At 41.4% G+C, this 14,442-nt stretch overlaps 1 protein-coding gene across 3 annotated transcripts in view; it reads left to right on the top strand.

Moving 5' to 3' along the window:
* Positions 1–14,442, top strand: part of LOC145410937 (uncharacterized) — a 98,121-nt gene that overhangs the window by 43,218 nt on the left and 40,461 nt on the right. The window contains exon 5 of one of the 3 annotated variants that reach the window (XM_080280983.1): positions 10,399–12,342. The exons of 1 other annotated variant lie outside the window; for it this stretch is intronic. In XM_080280983.1, the coding sequence (XP_080137109.1) occupies positions 10,399–10,941 (543 nt within the window). In that variant the 3' untranslated portion in view covers positions 10,942–12,342. Of the gene's footprint in view, positions 1–6,042; positions 7,027–10,398; positions 12,343–14,442 lie in introns of those variants that run through there. One more of the 3 variants, XM_080280984.1, reaches the window with a different exon arrangement.

The raw sequence follows: 14,442 nt of genomic DNA, 5'->3' as shown, positions 1-14,442 counted from the left end.
ATATGCCTTCTTTTGTTCCACAGCTCATTTCACCTCATCATTCCACCATGCTGTCCCTTGCACACCCCTGCATCTCCTCACTCCACAAACCAACTCACACGCTGCACCTATCTCTTCCTTGAATATCTTACATACGTCTTCCACCCATTCCATCTGCTCTGACTCATACCTTCCCAATCTTTCTTCCACTATGCTCTTATACTCTGCCATTCTCTCACTGTCTTGCAATTTCTCCACTCTTCACACAGGAGCTGTTTCCTCCAGTCTTCCCCTTGGTCTCTTCAACCATTTTCTTTGCAGCTTTACCTTGGCCATCACTAAGTGATGGTCTGGGACTCCATTCCCCCACCCTCTCCACACTCTTGCATCCACCACTTGTCTTCTCATTTGCTCATCCACACACATGTAGTCTATCATTGCCTTTTGTTCAACAAGTTCACCATCCATCCTCCTCATAACCCTCCATGTATACCTGTGGATCATCTTGTGCCGAAAGTAAGTGTTAGCTATTGCTAACCCCTTACCAACACAGATGTCCAACAAAGCAGTACCATTCCCATCTGCTTCAGCTGGCACACCCCACTGACCAACCACTCCATCCACTCGTACATTCCTGACTTTGCCATTCATGTCTCCAATCAAAAGCACTCTCTCACTCCTCTCAAACTTGTCCTTTCATGCTTCTACACTCGCCCAAAACTCATCTTACACTGTTGCCACTCGGTCCTCTGTCGGCGCATACGCACACACAATCGCCCATGCTTGTATACCTACTTTCATCCTTACCCATACAATCCTTGCACCCACTGTTCCATGCTGTCTTATATTCTCCTTCTACTTCTTGCTTATCATCAGACATACTCCCCCTCTTGCCCTCGCATTCTCATTAACTCCTGCACCTATGCCTAAACCGTATTCCCATTCTCTCACCCTTTCACCTTTCCACTTAGTTTCGGTCAATCCACATATATCCACTGTTGCATCCTCAAGCACCTGCACAATATCTCTCTCTTTCACTTCATCATTCACTCCTCCCACATTCCACGTCCCCACCCTAAGAATGTCCTTTGTCCGTTCCTTAGTTGTCATGCAAATATTAAGAATGCAAGTGTCATACCTAGGCAGTTTGGGTGATTTTTTTTAATGGTACTGTGAGTCATCTGTTGTAGAGGCTTCACCGGGGAGTTTAGCAGAAGAATTATATCAGTGTACTGGGTATGCAATATGAAATAAGTTATGGCTGTGATAAAGAGAGAATTAAATAGTAATGACATTGCCTATGTAGTAATCATGAAAGTCATTATCATCATCATCATCATCATCCCAGTTTTCCAGTATTATGTTTCCACTACTGGTATCACAAATGGGATGGATTAGATCTAGAAGCAGGAAAAAAAGACAGAGGGTATGGGGGCATGGATTTTCTTGCTAAGAGCTTTTATTTACAAGTATGGTACGTCTTATATTTGGTGCATATCATGAAGAATGAAGTGTATATAAATTACTAGAGATGGGGAGGGAAATAGCACAGTACAAGCTCTTCCCATAATAAGTTGAGAGATTTTTTTCCCAAAATATCACATTTTCATACATGGCAGTGGACAGTCAGTTTAAAAGCCCATTAGTCTTTCCTTCCCCTCTCATTGCTGGTCATAAATGCTTCAGTGAGTCATAGTGGACAAAGGTGTGTATCACTCATAGATTACTATATATACATCTCAGTACACGGGCTCGTATTGTCAGTTAAGGAAGCTCCCTAACACCTTTTCTTTACCGATTTGTTTTTGGATAGGGCAGACTGATGTTGTTTTTGTACATTATTTATGCAGAGGATGGTGATATGAGATTGATTTAAGCAACACAGAAGAGGATGGCAAGGTGTAATAAGCACACTAAATTGCTTAGGAAAAGGTGTTGGGAAGCTTCCTTAATCAGCAAGAATATGGGCCACAGTGTCACATTCAGTTATTTGTGACTGCAGCTGTGAAAGAGGAAGCTTGGCAAATAAGTTTTATGGATAGAAATAGATGTTTAATCAGGCAGTTTTTCTGGTGCTTTGTCAACTTGATAGCAGAAATTAACATTAAAAAGAAAAGGGCAACTTATTACAGGACTTGAATTTACCCACATTAGTTTGTTCTTAAAAAAAAAAAAAAAAAAAAAGTGGGGGGGAGGGGGGCCTGGAACCCTGTCCTCCCTCTACCTCCCTCTGTATTGGTTTTGGGATGATCTGACCCAGCTGTGCAATACACTCAATCAAAAATGTATCATCAACCAGTTGATTAATGAATGTTGCTATTTTTTTTTTTTTTCCCTGAGGCAAATATTTCTGAATGGATAATGTATTTCTTGTATTGCATAACATTCCTTCCTCATGATGTGTTGATCATTGCAACAGCATACTATCTATCTATTGCCAGACGCCTTAATCCCATACGGGGTGTCCATAAACAAATCGCCTCCACGTCATCCTGTCCCCCACCATTTCACTGCCTTGCTCCCAACTCACCCCCCTCCCTCATATACCTCTCCACTCCATCCCTCCATCTCATCCTTGGCCTCCCGTTCCCTCTCTCCCCCTCCGCCTCACTCACATACTCTCTCCTCATCAGTCTCTCATTCTCCATCCTCTCCACATGGCCAAACCACCTCAGTGTGTTTCTCCTAATGCTTTCTATCACATCCACATCACAATGCTCCTTCACATCCTCATTTGACTGTCTGTCTCTCTATGTGACTGCACATGCTCCTCTCAAGTAACTAATTTCCCCAGCGCTCTCTCTTGACTTCTGTCCCTCCAACAATGTCCAAGCTTCACTTCCATACTTTAGAGTTGGTATCACAATACTGTCATGTAGTAACTTTTTCTCTTCCATGCTCACTTCCCTGTTTCTTATCACTGCTTTCAAGGAACCAGCAACCTTTCTTCCTTGTTGCACCCTTTCAAGCACTTCACCCTCCAAACTTCCATCCTTACTCATCACACTATCCAAGTACTGTACTTAAATGTACTCACATTTCCTCATCCAACCTCACTGTACATTCACTGACTTCATTTCTTTCAAAGGCCATAACTTTACTCTTCCCTATGTTCACCTTTAGATTCCGCTTGTTACACACACACTCCCAAACTCGTCCACCAAGCCTTGGAGCTCTCCTTCGTGTTGATCAATGCAACAGCATACACAGGCAGAGGAAATTACTGGAGATTCTTTTCAAATGCTGTGTCCACTGTTTGCAGATATAAAGACGGAAAAACTTTAGATATTTTCTTGATGGACTATACCTCCAGTGCCAGAGAAGGGAAAGGAGAACTAAAAAAGGCATCATTAGGATTAAAAGGGCTAAAGCATCTACTCATGGCAGCATGCTTACTGTCAGTGCTCATATGGCAACTTGATCCAAGAAGTGGTGAAGTGCTTCAGGTGGGTTTGAAAGTGGTGATCAAGGATGGGGATTATGTATGAATAATGGTGTGCTAAGTTGGTGATACCAGGTTTGACTTTTTGAAGGTATGAACAGTGTTTTAGTAGTACCAGGTTAAACTTACATGTAACACTGGGTCGTGTGATTCACCTGCCTGAATATAATTTCCCGGTGATTACCAAACATGATACTGTATATAAGTTTCCTGATCTCAAGAGTGTATATAAGTTTTCCTGATCTCAGGAGTGTAAATAGTACAGGTATCATCAGTTATCACCTAGACTTCACTGATTCATTTTAGCTGAGAATAAGCCTATGGTGTTTGGTGGAAAACAAAAGTTATCCAGGCTGTGTGAGGTTGAATGGTGGTAGAGATTAGATTCCTGTGGAGTACATGTGGGGATTGGTGGATTAATGAGTGGGTGTTTAGACATACAGGAATGGAGGTGGATATGATAACATTAATAGCTGGTTGTGGGGTCTGCAAGGAAAATGGAAAATTGAAAGCACATAGAGAACCTCAAAATTGGTGGGAGAGGAGGGGAAAGAGTAAAGTTGAAAGATGGAGTATGGAGTGCAGGTATTTCAGGAGAAAGAAATACTAGTACCTGTTGTGATGGGTGACAATACAAAGGTTTGGGGGCGTTTTTATTACTGCCACTAGATGATCTGCAAGGTTAGATGCTGGAGGGTAGATAGATACATGAAAAAGCATTACTATGAAGTAGATAATAGCACTAGTAATTGAACAAACACAGTTGAGAGAGAGAGAGAGATGGTGAATGCAGTAAGTTGTATTTACCTAGGTGTCTATCCCCCCCCTTTCTTTTTTCCTTGGCTTTTAAGAATTTGTATTCTTTGAATTTGTTTTGTTTACTGTTTTTGCAGCATACAGTTTATACTTGATTTACCACCAACTTAAAATTTTTCATTTCCACTGTAAGTTGGGGAAATGTAAAGGCGGTACTGACTATGTGGGTAGTTGTACTATATCTCCCATATTAGTTGTGTTAGTGAATGTGGTAGCTCCTGCGTTTTTTTAAACATACTACCCCATTAGAGGAGAAAGTAAGTTGATCTGTTGATTTTTTTTGGGGGGGGGGGGACTACAACAGCACATGGAGACCATAATTGAGATAGATGATGGATGAACATTTCTGGCACCCTAGGAATGGGATTTGCACATTACAGTGGCATTGTCATTGTTTTCTGGTGTATTTCACATGATTTATGAGAATGGAGATAATGGGTTAAATCGTAAAGTATGTGCGATCCAGTTTTCTTAATATTATTAGTGAGACTTGGTAATATCTTGGTTGATAATCAGTTCAGAGGTTCCAGATGACCCAGCCACTACACTAAGAGAGATAGAGAAGTACTAAATAACTATAAAATCTGAAATGATGTCAGGGATGATGATTAGAGTTTAAAAACCAGATCTGCAAAGGTCAGTATATTAGTTTTTTAAGGATGTTAGTCACTAAACCTCTTGAAAATCACTAAGAAATAAGCTAAGAAACTAGCTAAATGGATATCTATGTCTTTAGATATAGCTGTAAAAGCACTAAATACCACTAAATTGGCAATCGTAGAGATGAGAAGAGGTGAGGCAGGGCTGGCCAGCAAGCACTCGGGACTAAGGCAGACTTTCTCCTTCCAGGGGCCCGTGGGCTGGCTAGGGTTGTCTGGGCACCACCCTGTTCAGGCCCAGAAATTGAGTGTAGGGAGTAGAGGTGTGGTTGGACCAGCCCACAACCCTCTACAGCCTGGCCTTGCCCTGCCTCACCCTTCCCAGCCAGCGCCTGACATACACTTGCGTCCTTTCTCATGTCAGTACTGTAGCAGCAGGTTCAAGACTCGCCAGCACCTCACCCAGCATCAGCGGCTTCACACTGGGGAGAAACCATATGCCTGCACTCACTGCTGGGCTCGATTTACCCAGATGACCCCACTCAAGAGGCACTTAGCAAAGTTTCATCTTGATGCTGCCACAGCGCAGCCATCACCGTCGATTAAGATGTAGATGATATAAAAAATGCAAATATTTTGCAAACTCAGGTGAAAGAAGAGCAGATCAACACCTCAGGATCACTAGTTCTTTCTCTTATCTTATTCATGTATGTACTGCATAGGTTTGTAATATTTTTACCAACTTGCAATTTTAATAGAGAGAAAATGTGCATTTGACATAGCTAATTACTCTTTTACTGTTGTGTTATTTCATGTAAGTTAGGCTTAATTTCAAGGGCTCAGTGAGGTTAGTGGCTGTAATATGAAATTTTGAGTGTAACTGATGCACTGGTGTGAATGCTGAAGAGTTAATAAACAGAGAGCTAGAAATAGGCTCGTATTCTTAACAGCTTAGGAGGCTTACTTGCACCTCTGCCTTACCAGTTTATTTCTGCATATGGCATGTTAATATTCTCTTGTATGCTGTTTATCCAATGTATGTCAGTATTGAAAAGATTGATTAACATACAAGACAACAGTGAAGTGTAGTATGGAAAATTAATTGGTAAGGAAGAGTGGTTAGGATGTTCTCAAAGCTCGTGAGAGTACAACCCATAGTGTTGTGTTGCAGTGCCCACCTCTAAAGTAGGTCTCCTCTTGTTGCAGGGTGGCCTGATGCAAACCAAGGACATTATGACCATACTGCCCTTCCAGGATAGTGTGGGCCCGACTGCGGAGGGCAGCTTATCACATAGAATGAGGGTGTTAGCAAGTAATATGACAGATGGGTGGAATGCTGAGAGGGAAGGTGGCACAAAGAATGTTCGGTGGGGTGTAGAAACTGAGGGCATGGGCAGAGGAGGTGATAGATGGAATGTGGAGAGTGAAGGTGCTGGTAAGAACAGCAGTAGTACTGGTACTAGTGATGGTAGATTTGGACTAGGATGGGGCGAGGTAAGGGTAAATACAGAATTGACAGGTACTGTAGAACGACCTTTCCCTTGTCCCTATTGTTCACTAAGCTTCAAGCGACGCTACACCTTGCAGGAGCATGTGCGCATACACTTGGGGTCACGCCCGTATGCCTGCCGTTCTTGTGGCAAGGCTTTCACCCAGAGGAGCTCTCTTCTAAAACACGTGCGAATGAGAGTGTGTCAGAAGCACATGTTACAGAACTAACAGCCATGTACTGAAGACATAAGCTGGGAAGGGGAAGGCAAGTCCATATTTTTTTCCGATAATTTCTGGATCACCGTACAAAGATAGAATGCTGTATGTCTGGCTGCTTTATATTTGCTTATTGCGCTCTGATGCCAGATGCAGGCCAATCACAACGTAATAACTGTATGCGTTCCATGTATTTCCTATCAGAAATTGTGGCCTAGCTTTATCATTTGCAAATAAAGTTGTAAGAGTATGGCCATAGATACTGTTAGCTGCTGCCCTTTGTGAGGTATTATATCTGTGCAGTACCATTTATCAAGTTAGTCTTTTTTTTGGGAACAATCCTCATTTACTGTTATAGCTAATTTGAAGTCAGATGTTTCTACCAGCAATGGTAAGATTATATTTTCAGTTTAATAATGATGATATTTCATTTTAAAGAAACAGAATTGAGCTTAAAGATTTATACGCAGTATTGTGTGTAAAGCCCCAAAACTGGTTTGTTAGTATTTGATACATTTCTTGTGTTAAAGTAAATTGGTAGCAAATGCTGTGCCAACAGCATTTTTCAGACCTAAGAAATCACTGTGATTGTACTGTACTTTTGAGCTTTACAGTCCCTCTCCCTATGCTCTTTTAATGCATTTTGAATGTTCAGGGAAAAAACTACTCATTATTACAAATAGGATGAACTGCAGAACATTACAGAATAGAAGAGCATCAAAATGATGTGATCAAAAACTCTCCACTGAATTTTGTCCTGTAATCAGGAGGTGGGACTGTAGCTCTGGAGTTAAGTTGATGGCAATTTTTCTTCCTAAAATGATAGAAAAGCAGTGTACCATTAGTGGAGTGCTGTGTAATGCGGTTGCCTAAAAGGTAAACAGGAAACTGAGGGTAGAAATGAATTATATATATATATATATATATATATATATATATATATATATACATACAGTATATAAATACAGGAAATAAAAGATTATACTTTAATAGTGTTTGAAATATCTCCTATCATAGTTGTTGGTGTTTTGTTCATATTTGTTCTGGCCTGCGTATCCATCCAGTGGCACATTGGAATTTCGTATTTAGAGAAGCTGTGATTATTTAACCCTAATATATATTTGTCAAGCAGGCTGCAAAATTTCTCATTGTTAGTTGATGACATATTTGGGAAGATTTCTTGGTGGTTATTGTTGGACAACCAATTTTCATAATATTATGAGGCGGCATCATGAAGCTGTACCTTAAATTATTGTGGTTTGGGCTTTAGTACAAAGTGTGTAGTTTGTTGAGTTTGTGATTAGTGTTTTGGAATGAGGATGAGGTGGAGAGATGTGTAAGTGAAGAGGGTGTGAGTTAAAGAGAGGGCATCTCAGTTGGCAGTGGTCAGAATAAACATGGAGGTGATTCATTTGTGACCACTTCTTCAGAAACTAAAGTATCTGGCTATAAAGATAATTTGGTAGTTTTAGAACATAATTACTCTACATACATGCAGTACTTCGTTGCTAAATTATTGGGGATGGGAGGAAAAGAATGATATTGTTAACAGGCTTTCCTTTATTACAAGTTAAGGATGTGTAACTTATGTTCTGCAATATCACACCTTCCATACAACTGGTTGTGTAAAGTGGGGGAACCTATACTCTTTTCAACTTAATGGCCCAGATTTTCATCCTCAAGTGGCCTAATTGATATACCTTAGTGTCAGAATAAGACTATAATCTGTCTCTACATTCTTTCCATTACACTTCTTCCTGACAAACGTAATTTTTTATTGATGATCTGTTGCTGCAGCTTCACTCTCAAGGTGGCAAGATGGCAGTTTGAGGCCAAATTGGACTAAAAGCAATATTGCAGATGAGGTTTATGGATAACACTTGATGTTTAGTACACAGTATGTATGGATTCACTCTGGAAGAGTGTTAGAAATAGCTTCATATAATGAGGACATCTTTGTGCATACTGGTTGCTTGCATTGTTTTGACCTTGACTTTGTGGGAGTGCCTTTCTGTTTGTCATGTGGTTAGAATGCCATTGTAATGGTACAGCAGTGTGAGGAGGCTCAATCCCCAGGATGTGACTTAAGGTATGAGTGGAGGTTTGTTGATCATATTCAGTACAGTAGTGTGATACTTTAAAGAGAAGTTTGCTTGTCATATACCCTTAAAAGTACTGAATTATGGTCACCAGGCCTTGCGCATCTTTGCTTTGCAATGGGTAAAATGGGATTGACTTGCCATTAGCTGGCAGCAGTAGAAATTAAAGTGTGCACCACATTATCATGTGTTTCCCAGCCAGATCATGAGTAGGCTATCACCCTTCCCTGCTACTGTATCAACGCAAAATACAGCTCAATTCACTATGCTCACAATGTAAGGCAGCCCTCCATATCACAGCATCTCACAATCACTTCACTGAAAGTCATGACCTTAACAGAAAATCTCTGGGAATGCGTGGTTGTTGAAGTAGCTGGCTTCTTGCAGTCCACTGGGTTCAAATCTTTACGAGTCTGGGGATACAACAAAAGTAACAATAACAGCAGATGCGCTTACTGATTGCCTGAAAAGGTGGACAGTAGGCCTTAAGTGGTGTCTGTGTGGTGGGTGATGGGTGAATTTTATGATGAGGTGCAGAATGTCACTTCACTGGGATGTAAACCCAGTTCATTGTTGCAGGGGCATAGGGCAAGAATCAGGATCAGGTTCAGGCGTCATTTTGGTGGTCGTAAGCATCGGCCTGCGAGACGTGCAGGTGTTTGTGATGTTTGTGGGGTTGCTGTGACATTGCCTGGTATGCGATACCCACCCTGGGCCCGACATATCTGCCACAGGTGGATGAGTGGATATCAGCCATCATCTGGGCCGTATTATTGAGTGGCAGAGATCAGTGTAAGTTTGGATCCCTGTTGGGTGAGTTCCTTGATATATTCCATGACAAGCTTTACAGCTAATTTATACTGTATTTCATAAAACTGTGTGATCTTTTCAATTTGTGTGCAGAAGGATGGCCAGTGTTGTATATCAGGATTTGAAATGTATCTCGTTATCCAGTTGTTTCATTGGATGACTGATATGGCCTTGTTTCATGGGGTGAATGCTGTGACCTGGTTTTGCATTATTATACCTTTGCCATGTAACTGATGTTGTAGATCTGCAGTGCATACTTGTTTGATTGTAGTAAGTATTGAGTAAATTTTATGGAGTGTCATGAAGCATGTACATTGATAAGGTGGTGCTGTTGATACTTATCATCTTGCGAAATTGGATGACATGAAAATCTGAATATTTGTTTACAGTTATAGTACCATTCTAATATTCTGTTGGTCCACTTTGTATGGAGATTGAAGGGTACCGTCCTTGTCTACCTTGTTGAAGACTTGGAAACAGTAGAACATGTGTCCTGTTAACTGGTATGCAATTATGCTGTAGTGGATTAAATTTCTTTAGATATACAGTATTGTTTTCATTTATGATGAGGTATTTGTTGAGTCAGATGAAAATCTTTGGTGGATCTGTGGGAGTGCATTACTGTATAATCGGTTTGTTTTCATCTGACAGAGCTGGGCACTTCTACTATTTGAATACAATGTTGTGGTTGAATGATATTCAGCGGGCATAGTCAAGAGGTGGGAATGAGTATCCTGAGTTAGTAAGTAAATTGACTCTCCAGCCTGACAACACTTGGCCATCAACCGAGCTGAAAGTGTTTAGGAATCTTTGTTAGGGTAGAGTAAATGTACTATAATTAAGATGTGGTCGATGCGGGCAGTGGCGGGGCAGGCCAGCGTGAGGGCAGCGTTAGCAAGTGGGTGCTGCCACCTGAGACTAAAGTACGGGTGTCGGTCTCTTGCAGAGCGGTGCAGACGCCCTTCTTGGCTGCCGGCGTAACATGAAGAGAGACCCAGATCTGGCCGCTGCCCCCGTGCTGGGGCTCGGCTCCCAGGTGGCCTCAAACATACTGAGACTGGACACGGCAGCGGCAGCAGCGGCAACTGGTGGGGTGCCTTACCACGCTCTGGTGGACACTGCTGCTGCCTCCTGCCTCACGCCGCCACAGCGGAACGATAGAAAGTCGGTTGCTGGCATACCTGTAGCTGGGCGTGGGGACTACAAGTCTGGCTTGAATCCCATGGCAAACGTGGGCAGTGGTCGGGGAGGACCGGGAGCGATGGCAACGATGGATGATGGAGCGGAACGACCGTACCCATGCCACTTTTGTGAAGCCCGATTCAAAAAGAAGCAGCACCTCCAGAACCATGAGCGTATACACACAGGAGAGAAGTATGTGTGCACTCTGTGTGGCCAGGCATTCAGCCGCATGCACATTCTCAAGCACCATCTGGAGCGCAAACACGCAGAACCAGCCCCAACACCCCTCTACCAACTTGACCCCTGAGAAGCTCCTTGGCCTGTATTCTTGTAAGGTTAGGAGGCTTTCTAGCACCCCTTTCTTAACAGTTAATTTTGCCTACTACACATTACTGTTCTGTGTATTACTTATGGCATTGTAATACTGACATAGATTGAATAAGTGACATACAAGGAATCATTAGCATACCAGATATGGAAATCATACCAGATATGGAAATCATACCAGATATGGAAATCATACCAGATATGGAAATTAACTGGAAAGGAAGATGTACTAGAAAATTTCCTATACTGATGAGAATACAGTTCCCTTTCTTGACCCCTCTGCCCATCATCCATGTCGTAAGACAGCCCCTGCCATCTTTTCTTACTCAGGTGCCCCTCTTGGTTCTGAATCCATCATTAGGAAGAGTTAAACCTTTTTTTGTAATAAGCTTCTTTTTTAACCCTCATTCTCTTTTATACTTCACTTTCCTTTATGTGAACCTTTTACCCTTTTAACTTAACTTTAAATCCACTGCTGTATTTTGCTTTTGGCTAGTCCTGTGATCTCCCAGTCCAGAATTTGGTTGTAGGAATCTTATTGAGGGTACAAAATGTGTAGACTTGCTGTTAGCTCTACCCTAAAGACTTAAGTTGATCTTCACACATATTGCAGAGTAATGTGCTGAGTGGGGCAGCTGTGTTGGGTACATCTTTAGCAGAAACTTCAACCATAATTCAGGAATTTTGAAGTGCCTTTAAATTTTATCTTGCCATTTGCAAGCACTCTTTGTAAGTAACACTTTTGTTGCATATTAACTTTTCCCTTGGGGTTTGCTCCTGGTGTCATATGTGACAGAAGTGACAAAAAAGAAAAGTGTTAGCAGATGGTGAGATAGAAAACCCTTCAGAATACTTGAAGTGGAGTTGAAGCTTCTGTTAAATATTTTCCCTTTGTTGTAGTCACTATTTTTTTAAGATTACTCCACAGTAAGGGCATTACATTGCATTATATTATCTTAGTGCTATTTATTATAGTTTTCGTTATTAAAATGTAAATGTAGAATATCCTGGAAATGAGCAGCTCACTGTTTTCACGTCGACTTTATTGCCCGGTTTTTTATTTATTCTTGAAGACATAAGCACTGTTTCTATCCTTCCGGCTTATCGTTATTGTTTAAACCGGAGGTTCACTTACCATGGAAGATAATTATGAGATCATGTCATGTTTAATTACTGGTCCTTGGCAGCCAGACCTTGATGGTTGTGTGGCAGCTGCATCCATTTCTCAACACCTGTTTGTTCATCACTTGAACCAGTATAGTAAAGTTATCAAAGCTGTATGGTCTAGGTTAAATGGTGAATAAAGAGAAGAGAGGAGAAGAGTTGTTTTGCATGGTTTATCCTTCTTAACCTTATTAATTCTCATTTCCCAGCAAATACTGAGACGTAATTGCAGTAGGTGGTTGAGCTTCTAGTTCATGGGAAACGGATGTAGCACATCATGTTTAGTACTGGGATTCCTTAAGTGGGAGAATTACGTGATTTTCACACATGTATGCTTTTTGTTTATTTGTGAACATCTTGAGGACAGATGGGGCACATTGGAATTGTATTTTGGCTTGCATTCTACAACTTCATTTTGAGGTGAAAGAAACACCTGTCAGCCCCTTGATGGTGATGGAGACACCATGCTTTAATGTCTGGCTCCTGCCCAGTGAATTTATATGCTGATGGAAACAATTAAACCTCTGGAAACTGATTGTTTTTCATCCTATTGTACAGTACAACAAAAAACATTTTCAATGGTGTGTGTGTGTGTGTGTGTGTGTGTGTGTGTGTGTGTGTGTGTGTGTGTCTCTCTCTCTCTCTCTCTCTCTCTCTCTCTTTCTCATTTGGATACTGTGCTCTGTCACATAATAACATAATCTGCTGATAATGTAGTTGCCAGTTGGTATACTAATCAGTGTACATTTTGAATTGGTTGTACATGGGTTGATGAACTGATTTGTCACTTGGTGTATATCAGTGCAGGATTTTTGAAAGTAAGGAGAGAAACTGTACTATACACAGAAAAATCATCCAATATATTACCACAACGTGAGATAACTTTTACCTGGTCGTGGTGTAATGGATTGCTTCCTGGCTGTCGTCTGAGAGTCCAGGGTTCGATTTCTGGCATAGTGGTAATATACTGGATGATTTTAAATTGAAGCTATTCCCAAGTTTGGGTGGCTGGTTATCCAAACAGTTTTCCTGATTGCAGTGTTTGGATTTAAAATATCTAAGGGATAGACAAGGACACGTTTAACCTAAGCAGGGCCCAATGCACCTGGTAAGCTGCAGGACCCCTTTCTCTCTCTCTCTCTCTCTCTGTCACACACACACACACACACACACACACACACACACACACACACACACACACACACACACAAGAAAACGGGCTTTATTTGTATTGCAGAGTTAGAACTTGATGGTATTGTTGTAATTAATATGAGTTTACTTACCGGAAAATATTTATATGCAGTATGCATTTATATTTTGTTATATGCAGGGCCCCATAGACTGTGGGGCTTAGGGCACATGCCCAATGTGCCTTGGGTTAAACATGCCCCTGGGGATAGAACAGTTCAGTGTAGTAGCCATTGCAGTATGAAAAATATATTTTTTTTTATTTTTTATTTTTTAAAAAGATTTTATTCAGCTTCTAAGAGACCTCTTGTAGTGGAGAGGTTAGAAATATTTTCATTAATCCCATTAGTTGACTTATGTTTTCCCTCCATCTGTATGTCCAGATGATTCAGATAATGAGAGATTTTTAGTGAAGGGATTAATATACTGTCAGGGTTGTGATAATGGGCAGTGAATGACAGTCCTTTGCAGCATTATGAAAAAGTAGCGTCATTCAGGTAGTTACCCACATCGTTTTATTTGTAACATGTCAACCCTGGTGTATGTTAATAAAATTGCACGTATGGGATCTGAAGATCTTAGATTTGAATATTTTTAAAAGAAAACTGATGAAGGTGCAGGTTGTACAGGAATAAGGAGAGCATTTTGTTGCTGAGATTTGGCTGTAGCTTCAGTGAAGGTTTTTGATTTGGAAAAATTATGCAGGATCAGTGCTGAGAGTGGAGGTGGCGGTGATGGTGGTGGTAACGGTAGAGTTGGTGTCTGTTGGGCTCTAACAGTGGTGTCTGTTATTGCTTTGTCTGTCTATGAAGGGCATTTGTTTGAAAGGTTCTCTAAGCAATTGCCCTCTTCTGTTGCAGAGTGTGTTGTTTGACTCCCTAACCAACCTTCACGCATCGTTTGGTTTTGGCCCGCTCCCCCCACACTCCACCTCCACCACCACCATCACCACCACTACACCCACCTCCGCCGGCGCCGACCCCTTCCGTCCGTATGCCTGTCATATTTGTGGGAAGCGCTTCAAACTCAACCACCATCTGAAACAGCATAGTAGGATTCACACTGGAGAACGACCCTTTGCCTGCAGCCTCTGTGGCAAAACCTTCACCCAACAGAGCAGTTACCACTA

Source organism: Coenobita brevimanus, chromosome 87 (assembly GCF_032717465.1).
Source record: "Coenobita brevimanus isolate Jiangsu-jjx chromosome 87, ASM3271746v2, whole genome shotgun sequence".
Taxonomy (NCBI): Eukaryota; Metazoa; Arthropoda; class Malacostraca; order Decapoda; family Coenobitidae; genus Coenobita; species Coenobita brevimanus.
Note: the sequence above shows the minus strand (reverse complement) of the source record. Positions and strands in the feature narration are given on the sequence as shown.